Below are 22868 nucleotides of genomic sequence, written 5' to 3'. Positions count from 1 at the left end.
CCCAGGAGGATGCAAGAGTAGGGACTCGCAGTGGTCGGCGGGCAGAGCTTCAGAAATCATTAGAGGCTGGCTAACTGAACTCATAAGAGGCCGTCAGCTCCTAATAACTGAGGAGGACCAAGATGGTAGCGTGGGACTCGGGCTCAACGGATCCCAAAACAAGACAATGCTGGATCCACTGGGCAGAGGAGTATCTGAACCCAGAACAATGCTGCATAACAGGTAACCAAAAAGGTCATACAGTGGAACCTTGGTTTACGAGTAACGCGGTTAACTAGCATTTTGAAACGAGCAACTTTAAAAAAAAAAAAATTCTGACTCTGGTTGCGAGTGTTGTCTCTCAATACGAGCAGAATTCAAGCTAATGGGGTGCGCAGAACCGCATTTGGCCTGAGGTGCGGGGGCGCCGGAGCCGAGCAGAGCCAATACCAGTCTATCGGAGCCGTTCGGAAATATTTCCAACCTTTCCGAGGTCAGCTGAGCTGTCCCCGGGCCTTTTTGAGTGTTTCCGAGGCTCTCCGGCACCCCCCCCGCACCTCTGGCCACATGCAGTATTGCATGCCATAGAAGTCAATGCGGAACAAATTATTTTCGTTTCCATTGACTTCTATGGGGAAACTCGCTTTGATATACATACGAGGGCTTTGGATTACGAGAATTCTCCTGGAACGGATAATGCTTGTAATCCAAGGTTCCACTGTATAGTGCAGCTTACCTAGATGTGGGGTCTGCATTTGTTTTTTTTAAGCTTTTTTCCTCCCTCTGGTGATCTGGCCAGTAACGCACCTCCTGTATTCGAGCGCCCCCACTCTGTATGAAGGAGCACGGGGGGGGGGGGGGGGCACTTTGGAAAGCAGCATTGTCAGTCTGGGGGTGGAGAGTTTTAAATGTACTAGCAGATTTAGATACACTATCAAATTTCAGCTCACGCTTTATAATCAGTTACAACAAACTGTTTTTTATTTATTTTTTCCTTTTGACGTAAATGCTCATCATTGTAATCACCCGTCAGCGTTAAATGGTTTGTCTCAACCCTGTAAACTAATACATTCTGCAGGGCAGCTTGTTCTTTTGAAAAAAAAAAAAAAAAAAGACTTGCAGGCCCGGATCACCAGATGAAAACAGAAGAAAGCCTAAAGCATAAAAAAAAACAAAAAAAAACGAATGCAGCCATCACATCTAAGAATTGGTAAGCTGCAATATAATAAATGTTTGTTTTGGGGTTTAACCGCTTCCCAACTGCCGCATGTACATATACGTCGGCAGAATGGCACGTACAGGCACATTGGCGTACCTGTACGTCCCTGCCTTTCCGCGGGCCGGGGGTCTGGTCGGGACCCCCCCCCCCCCGCTACATGCAGCGGTCGGATTCCCTCGGGAAGCGATCCGGGAAGACAGCGTGGCTATTCGTTTCTAGCCGCTCTGTCGCGATTGCTCCCCGGAGCTGAAGAACGGAGAGAGCTGTATGTAAACACGGCTTCCCCGTGCTTCACTGTGGCGATGCATTGATCGAGTGATCCCTTTTATAGGGAGACTCGATCGATGATGTCAGTCCTACAGCCACACCCCCCTACAGTTGTAAACACACACTAGGTGAACCCTATCTCCTACAGCGCCCCCTGTGGTTAACTCCCAAACTGCAACTGTCATTTTCACAATAAACAATGCAATTTAAATGCATTTTTTGCTGTGAAAATGACAATGGTCCCAAAAATGTGTCAAAATTGTCCGAAGTGTCCGCCATAATGTCGCAGTCACGAAAAAAAACGCTGATCACCACCATTAGTAGTAAAAAAAAAAATTATAAAAATGCAATAAAACTATCCCCTATTTTGTAAACGCTATAAATTTTGCGCAAACCAACCGATAAACGATTATTGCGATTTTTTTTACCAAAAATAGGTAGAAGAATACGTATCGGCCTAAACTGAGGAAAAAAAAAAGTTATATATGTTTTTGGGGGATATTTATTATAGCAAAAAGTAAAAAATATTGCATTTTTTTCAAAATTGTCGCTCTATTTTTGTTTATAGCGCAAAAAATAAAAACCGCAGAGGTGATCAAATACCACCAAAAGAAAGCTCTATTTGTGGGGAAAAAAGGATGCCAATTTTGTTTGGGAGCCACGTCGCACGACTGTCTGTTAAAGCGACGCAGTGCCGAATTGTAAAAACCCATTGGGTCATTTAGCAGCATATTGGTCCGGTCCTTAAGTGGTTAATACCATTAAAAAAAAAAAAAAAAAAAAAAAAAATAGTGACTGATGTTCTTTGTTATAGTTTTTTGAACAATAATAATAATCATAAAAAAAATAAAAATGAAAAAGCAAACAAAATAAAAATCGGAAAAAAATAAAAATAAAAATAAAATATTGCTACAATTTTACTCATTATATATACCTTTTCCAGTTGGGTATTCCCATCCTTTGACACCCATCCGGGCAGCTTAGCGAGGCGTGTGCTGCAAAACAGCAAAATTACAGATAAAGCATCATTTCATGTTTATTTTTGTCTTTATGTTTTCAAGGCTGATGTTTAATCTGCTTATTTTTTTTGTCTTTCCTGGTTCCTCCCGTCTCCTCTCATCAACATTACAAGTTATTAAAAAGAGAAGTATGGGAGTCATTTTTATTTGAAAGAATCATTATTACCTGGATGAATGCAGCATCGGTCTGATGGTGCCTCTGTCCCACCACCGGCTCCAAGACTGAGAACCGAGCGATCAAACACCGGCGATCGCTCAGTTCTCAGAGCTCCATGAGTAGAGAGCTGATGACTGTCAGTCACAGCTCTCTGCTCTACCCCCTCGTTCACTGGAGTGCTGGGCTGTGGAAGGGAAGGGAGCGGCCGGCTCAGACTCTCATCGGCTCACTGAGAGGCTGAGCCAGGTGCTGGTTAGGAGTTCTGGGCGGATTCCGACCATATTGGGTTGCGATTTTTCCCCAGCCTGGACATTGGCCGACGGTGGCCTTCAGCCTGCTGTATGCTGAAAGCGGGTCCCAGGAGTGAAGAACGATCTGTACTCCTGTGATCCACAGGAGAAGAACAGCCAAATGAGCTTTGTCTGTACTTCACCTTTAATAAAACAGTTTTGTTTTTATTACATATATTGTTGTGGCCCCAGTGATGTCATCACTGGGTCTCCGTACATCTCCACACAATGCAGGTTGGTGGGAGGGGCCTGCAGGGTGCTGATCATAGCTTCCTGAAAATGTCACAGGGGGCTGCACCGTGATGTAAAAGGGGGCTGCACCGTGACGTAAAAGGGGGGCTGCACCGTGACGTAAAAGGGGGGCTGCACCGTGACGTAAAAGGGGGGCTGCACCGTGACGTAAAAGGGGGCTGCACCGTGACGTAAAAGGGGGGCTGCACCGCGACGTAAAGGGGGGCTGCACCGCGACGTAAAGGGGGGCTGCACCGTGACGTAAAGGGGGGCTGCACCGTGACGTAAAGGGGGGCTGCACCGTGATGTAAAGGGGGCTGCACCGTGAAGTAAAGGGGGGCTGCACTGTGATGTAAATGGGGCTTGTAACGGTCAGGGGTTAACGCCGTTTACGATATTCATTCCACCAACCCACGACAGCTTATCAACACTCCACAATCCAGCAGACGAACCCCCATAACGAGACACAGCTCTGTTTGAGGTTCAAACGAATAGACTTTAATGGGGAACTCAGGCTTCTTATATACAGTTAGAAACCCCAATGAACAATGACTGAACTCCACCCACAACATGATACAATGAGCCCCAATACACATCTTTTAGTCAGACTTTCTGGCACCAGGACTGACATAATTAACATGATCTAATTACTACAGATGACAAGTCAGACATCATGACTCCGGCTTCTCTCACCTGCTATACAATACACATTCCTTTAGTAGATATAAGTCAGACATCTGACCTTTAGGCTTCATTCACACAGGCGGACTCCGTCGCTAAAATCCGATCCGATCCGCATAGACGGATGGGGACGTGCCCTTCATACTTCCGTTTTTAGCGGATCGAGTCAGATGTCAGCGGACATGTCTCCGCTGACATCCGACGCTCTATAGCGATGCATGGAGCGGCCGTTCAGGTCCGTGACAGACTGACACAAACGGCCCGTAGTGTGAATGAGGCCTTAGACTGTGCTAACTCACAATACACATCTATCATCAATAGAAATACACACAATACAATGTCAATTAGCATAACACAATGAAAGGTCTTTAGAAGCCAGACTAAGGTTAGTTTAGATGACAGTAGCAGACTTAATTACTCTCTTAACAGTCTGTGTTCCCACATGAATGAGTTACTCTTCTATTGACCTGTTGGGTTCAGAATCAACAACCTGTAATTAGTTTGTGCAGACATTTTTGAATATAATGTGGATTACAGACCCATGTTAAAACAATCCAACATATGTCCATTATTTCCTGTCTCAATCTGTGTAAGAGCTTCTGGGTCCCACGGCCTTCCCGTTACAGGGCTGCACTGTGATGTAAAGGGGGCTGCACTGTGATGTAAAGGGGGCTGCACTGTGATGTAAAGGGGGCTGCACTGTGATGTAAAGGGGGCTGCACTGTGATGTAAAGGGGGCTGCACTGTGATGTAAAGGGACACTGTGATGTAAAAAGGACTACACTAATCTAAAGGGGCCTGCACTGTAATGTAAAAGGGGCTGCACTGTAATCTAAAGAGGCACTGTAATATATATATATAAAAAATAAAAAAAGGGCTGCACTGTGATATAAAGGGGGCTGCACTGTAATGCAAAGGGGCACTGTGATGTAAAAGGGGCTACACTAATTTAAAGGGGCGCGGTAACGTAAAAAAGGGCTGCACTGTGATATAGAGGGGCTACACTGTAATGTAAAGGTGGCTGCACTGTAATCTAAAGGGGCACTGTGATGTAAAAAGGACTACACTAATCTAAAGGGGCCTGCACTGTAATCTAAAGAGGCGCTGTAATGTAAAAAAAAAAAAAAAAAAAAAAAAAGGGCAGAAATGTGATATAAAGGGGCACTGTAATGTAAAGGGGGCTGCACTGTAATGCAAAGGGGCACTGTGATGTAAAAGGGGCTACACTAATTTAAAGGGGCGCGGTAACGTAAAAAAGGGCTGCACTGTGATATAGAGGGGCTACACTGTAATGTAAAGGGGGCTGCACTGTAATCTAAAGGGGCTACACTGTATTCTAAAGGGGCTACACTGTAATCTAAAGGGGCTACACTGTAATCTAAAGGGGCGCTATAATGTAAAAAAGGGCTGCACTGTGATGTAAAGGCGGCTGCACTGTGATGTAAAGGGGGCTGCACTGTAATGTAAAGGGGGCTGCACTGTAATGTAAAGGGGGCTGCACTGTAATGTAAAGGGGGCTGCACTGTAATGTAAAGGGGGCTGCACTGTAATGTAAAGGGGGCTGCACTGTAAAGTACTGTAAAGGGGCATTGTAATGATTAGTGCCCCTTTACATTAAAGTGCCCCTAGCAGTCAGGACCCCCCCCCCCCTTATTTCCTCTCTACCTCCCCTGCACACTCCTACCTCCGGCAGGCAAAGGCAGGCTTCAGTCTGTGTGTCCTCTCCCAGCTCTCCCGCCCCACAGACAATGTCATCCTATCAGCAGTGCAGGAACGGGAGGAGCCGCAGATCTGGATCATATTTACACGCGGGTCATTACGTCTGCATTACCCCTGCCCAGGCCGTGGTCGCCGCTTACCTCCTGATCATCAGCAGGCCACGAACCGGGGGTTGGGGACCCCTGTATTAGCCAGCTCTTGTTAGGACATATGTCCCTGGCCCACCAGGAGGAAAATGCCCAGTGTGCCCTATAACCAGTCCAGACCTGAAGATGGATGCCTGGGAATGGGTGTCCCTAGGCAGGTTGAAATTGCCTGCAGACCACCCACATGTGATGCTGAGGCACTATAAATGAAATAATTAAAATCCAGTGACAGTCGGGCTGGGGAGTCAAGGTTAAGATGACGCTGAATGTCCTCCAGCCAGGAAATGAGGCGGGGATCTATCTGACTTGCTGCAGCTTCTAATGCACATTATGAGAAGCTCACAGTGTGCGGTGAGATCAGAGGAATTCAGTCCTGGAGAGGAACCGGCAGCACTGTGCAAGACTGAAGGGAAGGCCGGAGTCCTGCTTTAACCACTTGAGACCCGCGCTATTGACAAAAGACGTCAACAGCGCGGTTCTCAGGTGCCAACTGGACGTCTTTGGACGTCATTTGAAATGCAATACCCGCGCGCGCCACTGGGGGGCGCGCGGCGGGTAACCACTGTGCCGCCGCATCGCTGGGGACCCGATGCGTGTACCTCGCGGCCGCGATGTCCGCCGGGTACACGCGATCGTCGGTGACACAGCCGGTAACAGCAGGGACGTGGAGCTCTGTGTGTAATGATGGGGTGTAAACACAGAGCTCCATGTGCTGTTAGAGGAGAGGAGACGGATCTGTGTCTCTTGTACATAGGGACACAGCATCGGTCACCTCCCCCAGTCACCCCCCTCCCCCCACACAATTAGAACACACCCAGGGAATACATTTAACCCCTTCCTCACCCCCTAGTGTTAACCCCTTCCCTGCCAGTCACATTTATACAGTAATTAGTGCATTTTTATAGCACTGATCGCTGTATAAATGTGAATGGTCCCAAATTTGTATCGAAAGTGTCCGACACGTCCGCCGCAATATCGCAGTCCCAATAAAAATCGCAGATCGCCGCCATTACTAGTAAAAAAAAAATAATGAAAAAAAATCATAATTCTGTTCCCCATTTTGTAGGCGCTATAACTTTTGCGCAAACCAGTCGCTTATTGCGATTTTTTTTTTTTACAAAAATATGTAGAAAAATACGTATCGGCCTTAACCGAGAAAATATTTTTTTTTTTAAATTGGGATATTTATTATAGCAACAAGTAAAAAAATATATATATTTTTTTTAAATTGTCGCTCTTTTTTTGTTTATAGCGCAAAAAATAAAAACCGCAGAGGTGATCAAATACCACCAAAAGAAAGCTCTATTTGTGGGGAAAAAAGGACGTCAATTTTGTTTGGGAGCCACGTCGCACGACCGCGCAAATGTCAGTTAAAGCGACGCAGTGCCGGAATCTGAAATTTCGCCTGGGAACGAAGGGGGTTTATGTGCCCAGTAAGCAAGTGGTTAAATACCCTCAAACTTTTTCTTTTGCCCAGGAGATGGAGAACGGCGGCACCTATCTGTACAGATTTGTGGGCAGGTTGTAGCCGTCTATAATGTGTTGGGGGGTTAAGGGGGGTTAATTGTCATTAAACAATAACTGGGAGAGAAGAGTAATCGCCCATTAAATCCTTCACATGTAATAATGGTGTGAGCCGGGACGTGTCATTTTCTGGGAGTGGTGGGAATTTATCGCTCGGCCCGCAGTCAGGAGGAAATGGTGATTGATGAGTCTTCCACAAGTGCAACGTGAAGAAGAAACGGCTCTCCTGCTGCTCGGGAGACGCGACGGGCGCAAATTTAATGGCCATTACTGGGCAGGACTCGCCATCAAAAATCAGTTCTGTTTTAGTAAATGTGAAGAACGAGCCGTTCCAACGGGAACGCCGAATGTCCTTTTTTATAATGAGGAGACGGTAAATAGTATATCCTAATCCAAGGAGAGAAATGTCATCTATGGCAGATTATCAGTGTGCAAGAACATTTCCTGCCAGTACAAATCACTCCCATTGATCCTGCCAGAAATCCTACCAGTACGACTCACTCTCATTGATCCTTCCACTACGGATGACTCCCATTGATCCTAACAGTAAAGATCACTCCCATTCATCCTGCCACTACGGAAAAACAGATAACAGCGATTGGCGGGCGGTGGAGTGGGAGGCGCTGTGCCTCTGCGCTGACGTGTGCACGTGTTTACAGCGCGGCGGCGGCGCGCCAAGTTCAATTTTCTCCATCTCCAGCTCCAAGGTAAGCAAACACTCTCCTGTACCGCAGGGGAGAGAGAGAGACATTGAGCAGCGCTGAGTAGAGAGCTGCTGAAGCTAACATAAGTAAACCAGCAGGTGATTGCCCCCTGTTCAGTGCTGCTCACTGTCTCTCCATCTGCATGATTAATGCAGGAAAGGACAGAGCTGGGGGGTGTCTGTGTAAATCTAAAGGGGTCTAGTGGTGCAGAGTGTTGCTGTGTAATGTAAAAGGGGTCCAGAGATGCGGTGCTGTGTAATGTAAAAGGGGTCCAGAGGTGCGGTGCTGTGTAATGTAAAAGGGGTCCAGAGATGCGGTGCTGTGTAATGTAAAAGGGGTCCAGAGGTGCGGTGCTTTGTAATGTAAAAGGGGTCCAGAGATGCGGTGCTGTGTAATGTAAAAGGGGTCCAGAGATACGGTACTGTGTAATGTAAAAGGCATCCAGAGATGCGGTGCTGTGTAATGTAAAAGGGGTCCAGAGGTGCGGTGCTGTGTAATGTAAAAGGGGTCCAGAGATGCGGTGCTGTGTAATGTAAAAGGGGTCCAGAGGTGCAGGGTGCTGTGTAATGTAAAAGGGGTCCAGAGATGCGGTGCTGTGTAATGTAAAAGGGGTCCAGAGATACGGTACTGTGTAATGTAAAAGGCATCCAGAGATGCGGTGCTGTGTAATGTAAAAGGGGTCCAGAGATGCGGTGCTGTGTAATGTAAAAGGGGTCCAGAGATGCGGTGCTGTGTAATGTAAAAGGGGTCCAGAGATGCGGTGCTGTGTAATGTAAAAGGGGTCCAGAGGTGCGGTGCTGTGTAATGTAAAAGGGGTCCAGAGGTGCGGTGCTGTGTAATGTAAAAGGGGTCCAGAGGTGCGGTGCTGTGTAATGTAAAAGGGGTCCAGAGATGCGGTGCTGTGTAATGTAAAAGGCATCCAGAGGTGTGGTGCTGTGTAATGTAAAAGGGGTCCAGATGTGCGGTGCTGTGTAATGTAAAAGGGGTCCAGAGGTGCGGTGCTAATTTTTAAGTTGATCATTTTGTACGGCCCCCGAATGATTTTACAAAAATCCAAATGGCCCTTGGCAGAAAAAAGGTTCCCCACCCCTGCCTTAGACTAATGACATCTTCAAGAGCTAATTGGAGTAAGGTGTCAGCCAACTGAAGTTCAATCAATGAGATGAGATTGGAGGTGTTGGTTACAGCTGCCCTGTCCTATAAAAAACACATACCAGTTCTGGGTTTGCTTTTCACAAGAAGAATTGCATGATGTGAATGATGTCTCGCACTAAAGAGCTCTCAAAAGACCTACGATTAGGAATTGTTGACTTGCATAAAGCTGGAAAGGGTTATAAAAGTATCTCCAAACATCTTGCTGTTCATCAGTCCACGGAAAGACAAATTGTCTATAAATGGAAAGTTCAGCACTGCTGCTACTCTCCCTAGGAGTTGCCGTCCTGTAAAGATGACTGCAAGAGCACAGCGCAGACTGCTCAGTGAGGTGAAGAAGAATCCTAGAGTGTCAGCTAAAGACATACAAAAGTCTCTGGCATATGCCAACATCCCCGTTAGCGAATCTACGAAAAGTAAAACACTAAACAAGAATGGATTTCATGGGAGGATACCACAGAGGAAGCCACTGCTGTCCAAAAAAACATTGCTGCACGTTTACAGTTTGCACAAGAGCACCTGGATGTTCCACAGCAGTACTGGCAAAATATTTTGTGGACAGATGAAACCAAAGTTGAGTTGTTTGGAAGAAACACACAACACTATGTGTGGAGAAAAAGAGGCACAGCACACCAACATCAAAACCTCATCCCAACTGTGAAATATGGTGGTGGGGGCATCATGGTTTGGGGCTGCTTTGCTGCGTCAGGGCCTGGACGGATTGCCATCATCAAAGGAAAGGAGGAGAGGAGGGGTGTACAACCGCCGGAGTCTTACATTTCACACTTTTTATTTTTTTTACAGTAAACTCTTATATAGTGAAATTCAGTACAGTGGAACCTTGGATTACAAGCATAGTCCGTTCCAGGAGAATGCTTGTAATCCAAAGCACTCGCATATCAAAGCAAGTTTTCCCACAGAAAGTCAATGTAAACAAAGTTGCTGGGGCACTATTCCTCCCAGAAACGCCAATGCTGGGGCACTATTCCTCCCGGGAACACCAATGCTGGGGCACTATTCCTCCCAGGAACACCAATGCTGGGGCACTATTCCTCCCGGGAACACCAATGAGGGGGCACTATTCCTCCCAGAAACACCAAATGATGGGGCACTATTCCTCCCGGGAACACCAATGCTGGGGCACTATTCCTCCCGGGAACACCAATGCTGGGGCACTATTCCTCCCGGGAACACCAATGCTGGGGCACTATTCCTCCCGGGAACACCAATGCTGGGGCACTATTCCTCCCGGGAACACCAATGCTGGGGCACTATTCCTCCCGGGAACACCAATGCTGGGGCACTATTCCTCCCGGGAACACCAATGCTGGGGCACTATTCCTCCCAGAAACACCAATGCTGGGGCATTATTCCCCTCCCAGGAACACCAATGGGGCACTATTCCCTCCCCCACCCAGGAACACCAATGATGGGGCACTACTATTCAACCCACCCCCCGGAACACTAATGATGGGAGTTAGGAGGATGGGTAATTGTTATAGGAATGCATGTCATGTACTCAAACTAGACAGGTAGGTTTTTCTACCTTTCACAGAGGGTGCAGCTCGGCTCTCCCCACCGCTGCTTCTAGCCTCTGTTCCCTCGAGGCAGCAGCGGGCGGGGCTGAGATCAGTGGGGAGCAGACGTCAGAGGAGAGCCGAGGAGAGGCGTGGACATGCAGCGCGGACGTGCCTCGTAATACGGTGGCGCCTTGTACACATACGAGGCACGTCGGCGCTGCATGTCCTGTGTAATACGGCGGCGCCTGTTATCACGGGACAGGAGGATTTTTTTAATGGGCAGGCGGGCGGATGGATGGAAGGTGCGGACCAACTAATCGATAATGAAAATCATTGACGATTTTCATTATCGATTTTTATCGATAATATTGATTAATCGTTTCAGCCCTACACCAGACCTTCTCTGCAACTCTAAACTGCTAACCTGTAAAAATGTTAAAAGCGACGCCTATGGAGATTTTAAAATTTGGGTAAATTTTGTGTTTTGTATTATTTATTTATTTTATTCATGAAAGTGTCTTTTTTTTTTTAATTGTGTTTAAAAATTTGCTGCACAAATACCGTGTGACATAAATTGCAACAATAACTACTTAATTGGCTAGGGTCTCTGCTAAAAGAAAAAAATATATATATATAATTATATATATAATGTTTGGGGGTTCTGAGTAATTTCCTAGCAAAAAAAACAATATGATTTTTTTTTTTTACACGTAGGAGAGGAATGTCAGAATTGGCCCGGTATGGATGTAGTGAAGCTTCTATGTGTTGCTTATTCCTGCTCATGGCATTAACCAGTGCACAGCGCCTGTGAGCCTAATATTAAATTTTAGCTGCTGTGCAGCTAGCCCACAGTTAGCTTCCCCAGCCTCCGAGACTTACCTGTGCACCAGAGGTAGAGGGAGGAAGTTCAGGGCGGACGTCATGTCCAGACCGCAGTCCAGCATGATGGTGGTGGATTTGAACTTGAGGATGTTGCATGGCAGCGTGGGATGACCCGACAGGCAGTACTGAAAGAGAAAGTCATTTAATGTTCCAGACCAATAGAGACATCAAATATTAAAGAGCAGTCCCTGAATAGCAGGAGGAGAGAAGAGGAGGAGGAGAAGAGAGGAGGAGGAGAAGAGAGGAGGAGGAGAAGAGAGGAGGAGAGAAGAGAAGAGAAGAGAGGAGGAGGAGGAGAGAAGAGAAGAGAAGAGAAGAGAAGAGAAGAGAAGAGGAGAAGAGAAGATAAGAGAGGAGGAGAAGAGAAGATAAGAGAGGAGGAGGAGAGAAGAGAAAGGAGGAGGAGAGAAGAGAAAGGAGGAGGAGAGAAGAGAAAGGAGGAGGAGAGAAGAGAAAGGAGGAGAAGAGAAGAGAGGAGGAGAGAAGAGAAGAGAGGAGGAGAGAAGAGAAGAGAGGAGGAGAGAAGAGAAGAGAGGAGGAGAGAAGAGAAGAGAGGAGGAGAGAAGAGAAGAGAGGAGGAGAGAAGAGAAGAGAGGTGGAGAGAAGAGAAGAGAGGTGGAGAGACGAGAAGAGAGGTGGAGAGACGAGAAGAGAAGACGAGAAGAGAAGACGAGAAGAGAAGACGAGAAGAGAAGACGAGAAGAGAAGACGAGAAGAGAAGACGAGAAGAGAAGACGAGAAGAGAAGACGAGAAGAGAAGACGAGAAGAGAAGACGAGAAGACGAGAAGAGAAGACGAGAAGAGAAGACGAGAAGAGAAGACGAGAAGAGAAGACGAGAAGAGAAGACGAGAAGAGAAGACGAGAAGAGAAGAGAAGACGAGAAGAGAAGACGAGAAGAGAAGACGAGAAGAGAAGACGAGACGAGAAGAGAAGACGAGAAGAGAAGACGAGAAGACGAGACGAGAAGAGAAGACGAGAAGAGAAGACGAGAAGAGAAGACGAGAAGAGAAGACGAGAAGAGAAGAGAAGACGAGAAGAGAAGAGAAGACGAGAAGAGAAGAGAAGACGAGAAGAGAAGAGAAGACGAGAAGAGAAGAGAAGACGAGAAGAGAAGAGAAGACGAGAAGAGAAGAGAAGACGAGAAGAGAAGAGAAGACGAGAAGACGAGAAGAGAAGAGAAGACGAAAAGAGAAGACGAAAAGAGAAGACGAGACGAGAAGACGAGACGAGAAGACGAGACGAGAAGACGAGACGAGAAGAGGAGACGAGAAGACGAGAAGAGAAGACGAGAAGAGAAGACGAGAAGAGAAGACGAGAAGAGAAGACGAGAAGAGAAGACGAGAAGAGAAGAGAAGACGAAAAGAGAAGACGAAAAGAGAAGACGAGAAGAGAAGACGAGAAGAGAAGAGAAGACGAGAAGAGAAGACGAAAAGAGAAGACGAGAAGAAGAGAAGACGAGAAGAAGAGAAGACGAGAAGAAGAGAAGACGAGAAGAAGAGAAGACGAGAAGAGAGGGGACGAGAAGAGAGGGGACGAGAAGAGAGGGGACGAGAAGAGAGGGGACGAGAAGAGAGGGGACGAGAAGAGAGGGGACGAGAAGAGAGGGGACGAGAAGAGAGGGGACGAGAAGAGAGGGGACGAGAAGAGAGGGGACTAGAAGAGAGGGGACTAGAAGAGAGGGGACGAGAAGAGAGGGGACGAGAAGAGAGGGGACGAGAAGAGAGGGGACGAGAAGAGAGGGGACAAGAAGAGAGGGCAAGACCAGAGAGGGCAAGACCAGAGAGGGCAAGACCAGAGAGGGCAAGACCAGAGAGGGCAAGACCAGAGAGGGCAAGACCAGAGAGGGCAAGACCAGAGAGGGCAAGACCAGAGAGGAGAAAAGAGAAGAGAAAAGAGGAGAAGAGAAAAAAGAGAAGAAGAGAAGAACTGGGAGATTAAAGGAGATCACAAGAGCAATGACAGCTCCAAGCAAACACAGACTAATTATGTCACCACAGGGCCCTGATTACCATCACACTGACCCCGACACTGATAGTAATTCACACCCGCACCAATCAGGAACAGTCGTCACCGCTCACTTATAACAATTCCTCTCCTGTCTCCATCACTTAATGAAGCAGCCTTCCTCAGCCATGGTCCTGGCAGACTGCAGAGGGTCCTCCAGAGAGGGTTCCTTATACAATGAGAAGCGGTGCGCCAATTTCCTACTGGATGGTACCAGCATAGTTCTGGGCCCAATGTCATTTTGCAGGAGGCACTACAGTAACCACCAATGCAATGGGGCATTCCTTCCCGTGACCACCAATGTAAGGGGGGCACCTCTCCAAATGACCACCAATGTAAGGGGGTACCTCTTCTAATGACTAAAGTAAGGGGGCACCTCTCCTAATTACTACCAATGTAAGGGGGAACATCCCTTAATGACCATCAATATAGGGGGGGGAAATCCCCTAATGAGCACTAACATAAGGGGGCACCTCTCCTAAAGACTACCAATGTAAGGGGGGTACCTCTCCTAATGACCACCAATGTAAGGGGTCATCCACTTCGCCGATCAGCAGGTACCAGCGGACAATCATTGGCCGGGACCCGCTGATCGGCTCGTCCCCCTACCCGGAAGTGCTGGATCACGTGATCCAGGGCAGGATCCACTGATGAGGATAGCTGCTCTGCCACCGTACTCACCATGTGAGTTGGTCGGGAAGCAGTTAAAATGACACTAAAATTATGGATTATGGTACAAAGCATTACAAAGTTATTTACAAATAAAATAAATGTTTATTTACTTTTTGTGTTAAATTTGTGCTTATTTAAATGAGAGATGTGTAAAAAATATTACCAAAAAAAAAAAAAAAAAAAAGTATAAATATTAATAGTTCATTAAATAGAAACAAAAAAAAATCCCTCAGGGAAGTAACAGTTGAAGAGAGAAGGAGATAATTAGAGCTGTTTAAGGGGTTAAACAGAGGAACATACATACACACATATATATATATATATATATATATATATATACACACACACACAGAGTATATTTTTTCTTCTAACTTGTAAGGTTGACATCATCTGCAGACCACAGTTCATCCCTTTGATCTTCAGATGAATGAACAGAAAGATACAAATGTAATATGTTACTTTGTATCTTTATATAATCAGCCTGGCGCAATGTTGTTTATAAACACAATTCACGCTGCTTTTATGACAACTACCGACCTCTCTAGTATACTGGAATACCAGCTTTGATTAATCACAGACAACAATTATTTTATAATGGGGGGGTGTTCAGGAGCAGGGTAAAAAAATGGATGTGCTATTTTTTTGGGGGGGGGGGGGGCATTTGTAGCACGCCCAAAGTCTGCAGCTACTTACCCACCTCAATACCGAACACTCCCCTCCCCCTTCCTGCCCAGACCCATGTTCAGCTTTCAGTGCTGTCACACTTTGAATGCACACAATTGCACGGTCATGCAACACCCAAATAAAAACGTTATCTTTTTTTCCCCCCTCACACAGAGTTTTCTTTTGATGGTATTTAATCACAACAGGAGTGCTTGTTTTATTTGTTTGCTAAACAAATGGTGGAAAAAAAATACTAAAAATGTTGAAAACAAAGTTTATCTTTGTTTCTGTTATAAAAAAATATATTGTTCTACTTCACTGATGAGGAGGCAAGAATATGCAGCACTGATGGCCAGCCTTTATGGGCACTGATATGCAGCACTGATGGGCACTGATAGGTTGAAGTGATATGCAGCCCTTATGGGCACTGATGAGCATGAATGCCACTGATGGCTAGCATTTATGGGCACTGACAGGTTGAATTGATATGCAGCCCTTATGGGCACTGACATGCAGCCCTGATGGGCACTGACAGATTAAAGTGATATGCAGCCCTGATGGGCACTGATGAGGTGGAACTGATGTGCAGCACTGATGAGCAGGAATTTGCCACACTGATGGCCAGCCTTTATGGGCACTTTTGAGGTGGCACTGATATGCAGCACTGATGGGCAGCCTTTATGGGCACTGACAGGTGGAAGTGATATGCAGCACTGATGGGCAGCCTTTATGGGCACTGATGAGGTGGAACTGACAGGTGGAAGTGATATGCAGCCCTTATGGGCACTGATAGGTTGAAGTGATATGCAGCACTGACATGCAGCCCTGATGGGCACTGGCAGGTTAAAATGATATGCAGCCCTTATGGGCACTAATATGCAGCCCTGGTGGACACTGACAGGTTGAAGTGATATGCAGCCCTTATGGGCACTAATGAGGTGGCAAGAATATGCAGCACTGATGGCCAGCCTTTATGGGCACTGATATGCAGCACTGATGGGCACTGACAGGTTGAAGTGATATGCAGCCCTTATGGGCACTGATGAGCATGAATGCCACTGATGGCTAGCATTTATGGGTACTGACAGGTTGAATTGATATGCAGCCCTTATGGGCACTGACAGATTAAAGTGATATGCAGCTGATGGGCACTGATGAGGTGGCACTGACAGGTGGAAGTGATATGCAGCACTGATGGGCAGCCTTTATGGGCACTGATGGGCGCAAGTGATATGCAGCACTGATGGCCAGCCTTTATGGGCACTGATGAGTTGGCACTGACAGGTTGAAGTGATATGGCAGCCCTCATAGGCGCTGACAGGTTGAAGTGATATGCAGCCCTTATTGGCACTAATGAGGTGGCACTGATATGCAGCCCTGATGGGCACTGACAGGTTGAAGTGATATGCCACCCTTATGGGCACTGATGAGGTGGAACTGATATGCAGCACTGATGAGCATGAATTTGCCACACTGATGGGCAGCCTTTATGGGCACTGATGAGTTGACACTGACAGGTGGAAGTGATATGCAGCACTGATGGGCAGCCTTTATGGGCACTGACAGGTGCAAGTGATATGCAGCACTGATGGCCAGCCTTTATGGGCACTGATGAGGTGGCACTAACAGGTGGAAGTGATATGCAGCCCTTATGGGCACTGATAGGTTGAAGTGATATGCAGCACTGACATGCAGCCCTGATGGGCACTGGCAGGTTAAAGTGATATGCAGCCCTTATGGGCACTAATATGCAGCCCTGATGGGCACTGACAGATTAAAGTGATATGCAGCCCTGATGGGCACTGATGAGGTGGAACTGATGTGCAGCACTGATGAGCAGGAATTTGCCACACTGATGGCCAGCCTTTATGGGCACTTTTGAGGTGGCACTGATATGCAGCACTGATGGGCAGCCTTTATGGGCACTGACAGGTGGAAGTGATATGCAGCACTGATGGGCAGCCTTTATGGGCACTGATGAGGTGGAACTGACAGGTGGAAGTGATATGCAGCCCTTATGGGCACTGATAGGTTGAAGTGATATGCAGCACTGACATGCAGCCCTGATGGGCACTGGCAGGTTAAAATGATATGCAGCCCTTATGGGCACTAATATGCAGCCCTGGTGGACACTGACAGGTTGAAGTGATATGCAGCCCTTATGGGCACTAATGAGGTGGCAAGAATATGCAGCACTGATGGCCAGCCTTTATGGGCACTGATATGCAGCACTGATGGGCACTGACAGGTTGAAGTGATATGCAGCCCTTATGGGCACTGATGAGCATGAATGCCACTGATGGCTAGCATTTATGGGTACTGACAGGTTGAATTGATATGCAGCCCTTATGGGCACTGACAGATTAAAGTGATATGCAGCTGATGGGCACTGATGAGGTGGCACTGACAGGTGGAAGTGATATGCAGCACTGATGGGCAGCCCTTATGGGCACTGATGGGCGCAAGTGATATGCAGCACTGATGGCCAGCCTTTATGGGCACTGATGAGTTGGCACTGACAGGTTGAAGTGATATGGCAGCCCTCATAGGCGCTGACAGGTTGAAGTGATATGCAGCCCTTATTGGCACTAATGAGGTGGCACTGATATGCAGCCCTGATGGGCACTGACAGGTTGAAGTGATATGCCACCCTTATGGGCACTGATGAGGTGGAACTGATATGCAGCACTGATGAGCATGAATTTGCCACACTGATGGGCAGCCTTTATGGGCACTGATGAGTTGACACTGACAGGTGGAAGTGATATGCAGCACTGATGGGCAGCCTTTATGGGCACTGACAGGTGCAAGTGATATGCAGCACTGATGGCCAGCCTTTATGGGCACTGATGAGGTGGCACTAACAGGTGGAAGTGATATGCAGCCCTTATGGGCACTGATAGGTTGAAGTGATATGCAGCACTGACATGCAGCCCTGATGGGCACTGGCAGGTTAAAGTGATATGCAGCCCTGATGGACACTGACAGGTTGAAGTGATATGCAGCCCTCGTGGGCGCTGACAGGTTAAAGTGATATGCAGCCCTGATGGGCACTAATGAGGTGGCACTGATATGCAGCCCTGATGGGCACTGACAGGTTGAAGCGATATGCCGCCCATATAGGCACTGATGAGGTGGAACTGATATGCAGCACTGATGAGCATGAATTTGCCACACTGATGGGCAGCCTTTATGGGCACTGACAGGTGGAAGTGATATGCAGCACTGATGGCCAGCCTTTATGGGCACTGATGAGGTGGCACTGACAGGTGGAAGTGATATGCAGCTCTTATGGGCACTGATAGGTTGAAGTGATATGCAGCACTGATGGGAAGCCTTTATGGGCACTGATGGGCTTCATGAATCCTCAGCGGACCTGGTGATCTGGCCAGTAAGTCTGTTGTTTTCAACAGAACAAGCTGTCCTGCACATGTATCAGTTTACATGGATGAGACAAACCATTTACCCCTGACAGTAAACACCTTTCAATTATATAAAACTTTCACCCCAAAAGAAAGAAAAGGGTTTACAGTAACGGATTATAAAGTGTGAGCTTGGGGGGGGGGGGGGGGGGTTAGCTTCAAAGTGTTAGTGTATCTAAATCTGCTAGTACACCTAACACTCCCCTACCCCACCTAGGCTGACAATGCTGCTGTGCCTCCTGTTCTCATTCCTCCAGAGGGGGGGGGGGGCTGGTCAGATCACCAAGTGAAAACAAAGGGGGAAACCTAAAAAAATAGAAAATTAATGCAGCCACCACATGTAATGATTGGTAAGCTGCACTATATTACATGTGTGGTTTTGGGGTCCATTGCACACGTGTCACTGTGTGGAGTTCCCCTTTAAGTAGTGAAGATAATGTGGACAGACCCCAGGCTGCAGATAACAATAGGTGGAGTGTGATGTGAATGTTGTATACAGATAATGATGAGGACAGGGGGTGTGTGTGTGATAGAGATGAGGGGATGGAGAGCAGGGACAATCCCTCCTCTCACTAACAGCACATTCACACACAAACTGATCAACTCACCAGCTTCATCTTCCCCTGCACACCTCCAGTACCAGTTCACTTCCGGGAGGGGCGCACGGCATGACGGGACTGGTAGTCCGCCACCGCCGACGTCACTTCCGCTCCAGACACGCTCCAAGCGTGCGAAGGAGGCGTGTCCCGCCCAGTCTGACCGCCAGGAATGGGGGGGGGGGGGGGCGTCCCGCCCCGTCTGTCCGCGAGCGGCTGCGCCCCGCCTTCCTCCAGTCTGTTAGGCCAGGAGCCTGACCCCGCCTCCCGCCGGCAATGCCCCGCCCAGTCTGCCCGCGCTGCGCCCTGGGAGATGTAGTCCCGGCCCCTCACTCCCCGGGGAGAAGCCGGCGGTGTCGGGAACTACAACTCCCAGAGTTCCCCCCGCGGGGCCGCTCGGCCAGTCTGTGTGTGTGTGTGAGAGAGAGTGTTGAGGTTGGGGGGGGTGGTGGAAGGTGCGCGGTGCTGAGTGTCAACATGGCGGCCGGGAGACAGACAAAGACGAGTCAGGCGGCTGGGATGTGAGCGGCGGGGGGAGAGCTGAGGAGCCGAGGGCGGACATCACCACCCCGGAGAGAGAGTGAGGGCCCGCCGCCGCTGCCGGGCTGTACACCGCTACTGTACAGGTGAGCGACATCCCCCTCCTACTACTTCACTCACCACACACTGATCGGGCTGTACACCGCCACTGTACATGTGAGCGACATTCCCCTCCAACTTCACTCACTGATCGGGCTGTACACCGCTACTGTACAGGTGAGCGACATCCCTCCCCCTCCCTCCTGTCATATCATCACACAACTTCACCTCACTGTCACCATGGAGACCCTACAGACAGGTCACCCCCCCTACAGACAGGTCACCCCCCCATCATCAATAATAATAATATCATCTATATACTGTGTGTATAGATGGGACCCCCCCCCCCCCCTCCCTCCTGTCATATCATCACACAACTTCACCTCACTGTCACCATGGAGACCCTACAGACAGGTCACCCCCCCCTACAGACAGGTCACCCCCCCCCTACAGACAGGTCACCCCCCCCCCCCCATCATCCTCATCAATAATAATAATATAAATATCATCTATATACTGTGTGTATAGATGGGACACCCCCCCCCCTTATCAATATATGTATCATACCTACTATTATTACTGCTAATTATTATTATTTACTACTGGTAACATTTATTGTTATTTATAGAATTATAAAGTCTCTTCACCAGACTTGTGTCTCTTCTAATCACACTATTCCCCCCAATCATCATTTATTATTATCACTATTATCATTATCACTATTATTATCATTATCACTATTATTATTGTCACTTTTATTATCATTATCACTATTATTATTATTATTATTATTATTGTCACTATTATTATTATCACTATTATTATTGTGACTCTGGCAGTGATGTCTCCAGACTTACTGATATCATTACTACTACTCCCATCATCATCATCATCATTTTTTATTATTATTATCATTATTATTATTGTGACTCTGGCAGTGAGATGTGTCCAGACATACTGATTTCATCCCATCATCATCATTTTTGCAGTTTAGATCTCTATCACTTGGTTCTTGCTGTTATTGTTAATATTAATATTATAAATACACTATTAGACCATCATCAGGAGATATATATATATATATATATATATATATATATATATATATATATATATATATATATATATATATACACACACACATACACCAATTACACTTACTATTATTATGTTTGATATTTTATTTGGATTATTATTTTATCATTTTTTTTATTGCATATTTTAATGGGTGTTTTATTAATATTGTTATGAAGTCTGCTAGTTTATAGACTGGTCTTTGATGGACTTTTTTTTTTTTTTTCAACCTTACCTACTATGTAACTATTAAATACCTGAACGACCACAACATACAGGGATATACAATGTAACACTGACATATAATCACACACACATAGCCTGGGCTTGTGTCTTTTTTCAACCTCACCTTCTATGTAACTTTATGTACCGTAACTATGTAGTTGTGTGTCTGACCATGCTGACACTAGTGCTGCTGTTGTTGTTGTTATTAGTAGTAGTAGTATTATTATTGGACCATCATATGCAATTGAAAAGATACACAGACCAATCACACCTACTATTACTACTAATATGTGTTATTAAAAATGTTTAATTGAATTATTATTCCAGTATTATAAAATATCTAGTTGTGTGTCTGACCTTCCTGTCACCATTACTTTTCTTATTTATATCATTCGTCACCTATAAGAAAAAAAAAAATACATACATACCTTGTCAGTATTACTATCAGTACTTCCACACACTCCACTGACAGTCCTAATATTAATGTTTCCAGACATAATATCAGTACTAAATAATCAACTCTGGTAGTGATGTTTCCAGACCTAACAATGTCACCACTACACCTACTACTACTAATAATAAGAATAATATTATGTAGTACTAATATTGTTAGGTCTGGAAACATCACTACCAGAGTTGTATTATTATTATTATTATTATTATTATTATTATTATTATTATTATTTAGTACTGATATGTCTGGAAACATCACTATCAAAGTTGTATTATTATTAATGTATTATTTATTATTATTATTATTATTATCAGTACTAAAAGTAATAATAAACAACTCTTGTAGTGATGCTTCAATAATATGTCTGGAAACATCACTACCAGGAGTTGTATTATTAATATTAGGACTCTGCTAGTGGTGTGTGTGTGTGTAAGTACTGATAGTAATACGGACAAGTTGAGTGAATATATATATATATATATATATATATATATATATATATATATATATAAATGCAACTTGTCAGTATGTGTGTGTGTGTGTGTATATGTGTATATATGTATATATATATATATATATATATATATATATATATATATATATATATATATATATATATATATATATATATATATATATATATTATAATATTCTTATAGTGACTAATGATATAAATAAGAACAGTAGTAGTGACAGGAAGGTCAGACACACAACTAGATAAGATTGTATAATACTGGAATAATACAATAAAATTAAAACATTTAATAATAACAAGTAGTAGTAGGTGTGATTGGTCGGTGTATATTTTCAATTGCAGATCCTGGTCCAATACTACTACTAATAATAGCGAGTACTGATATTGTTAGGTCTGGAAACATCTCTACCAGAGTTGTAGTATTATTATTATTATTATTATTATTAATACAACTCTGGTAGTGATGTTTTCAGACCTAACAATATCAGTACTACATCATCATCTTCTTCTTTGTAGTGGTGATATTGTTATGTTTGGAAACATCACTGCCAGTGTTGTATTAATAATAACTCTGGCAGTGATGTTTTCAAACATAATATCACTACTACTAATAATAATGATGATGACTCTGGCAGTGATGTGTGTGGAAGTCCTGACATTACTACTGCTGGTATTATTAGTACTGACAAGTTGTGTGTTGGGAGGCGCTGGCTCCAGTATAGTAATGATGAGGACTGTGTGAAGTCGGTCCTATTACACTCTGCATTCTTTGTATCTCTAATGATATTACCACACTATTGTTACTACTCTGCCATCTGTGTGCTTGGGCACTCTGGTGGACTTTTTTTTTTTAGTGCCATCATTCTTGTTCTTCCTATTATCAGGACTCTGCCAGGGATGTGTCTGGAGGTGGTGGTGACATTAATACTACAACCGGCATTGGTAGTATTATTATAAAGACTGCCAGTTGTGTTTTAGGACATGCTGACTTTAGTAGCGTTATTAGTTCGGTAGTAATAATATTATTGTTGTTGTTCCAGCAGTATTTCTGGAGGTCCTGACATTAATACTGCTGTTAATACTCAGAATAATAGTACTACAAAGACTGCCAAATGTGTGTTCGGAGGTGCTCACTTCAGTATTATGATGGTTGTTGTTGTTGTTGTTGTTGTTATTATTATTGCTATTATTCTGCCAACTGTGTCTCTGCAGG

At 45.6% G+C, this 22868-nt stretch overlaps 2 protein-coding genes across 8 annotated transcripts in view; one reads left to right on the top strand and one right to left on the bottom strand.

The window, feature by feature from the left end:
* Positions 1-18961, bottom strand: part of INTS9 (integrator complex subunit 9) — a 104143-nt gene extending 85182 nt beyond the window's left edge. Inside the window, exons 1-3 of the mRNA XM_040348111.1 lie at positions 18861-18961; positions 11488-11615; positions 2400-2460 (exon numbers count right to left, since the gene is read on the bottom strand). Coding sequence (XP_040204045.1) covers positions 2400-2460; positions 11488-11615; positions 18861-18869 — 198 coding nt within the window. The 5' untranslated portion in view covers positions 18870-18961. The remainder of the gene's footprint in view (positions 1-2399; positions 2461-11487; positions 11616-18860) is intronic.
* A 206-nt stretch (positions 18962-19167) lies between these two features.
* The window catches only part of HMBOX1 (homeobox containing 1), a 199490-nt gene continuing 195789 nt past the window's right edge, over positions 19168-22868 (top strand). For 4 of the 7 annotated variants that reach the window (XM_040348107.1, XM_040348103.1, XM_040348108.1 and 1 more), the window contains exon 1: positions 19168-19474. The gene's annotated coding sequence lies outside the window, so the exon portion shown is untranslated. Of the gene's footprint in view, positions 19475-19561; positions 19605-22868 lie in introns of those variants that run through there. The other 3 variants (XM_040348106.1, XM_040348105.1, XM_040348104.1) reach the window with 2 other exon arrangements.

This window comes from Rana temporaria, chromosome 4, assembly GCF_905171775.1.
Source record: "Rana temporaria chromosome 4, aRanTem1.1, whole genome shotgun sequence".
In the NCBI taxonomy this organism is placed as follows: Eukaryota; Metazoa; Chordata; class Amphibia; order Anura; family Ranidae; genus Rana; species Rana temporaria.
This window is presented reverse-complemented; position numbering and strand designations above follow the sequence as displayed.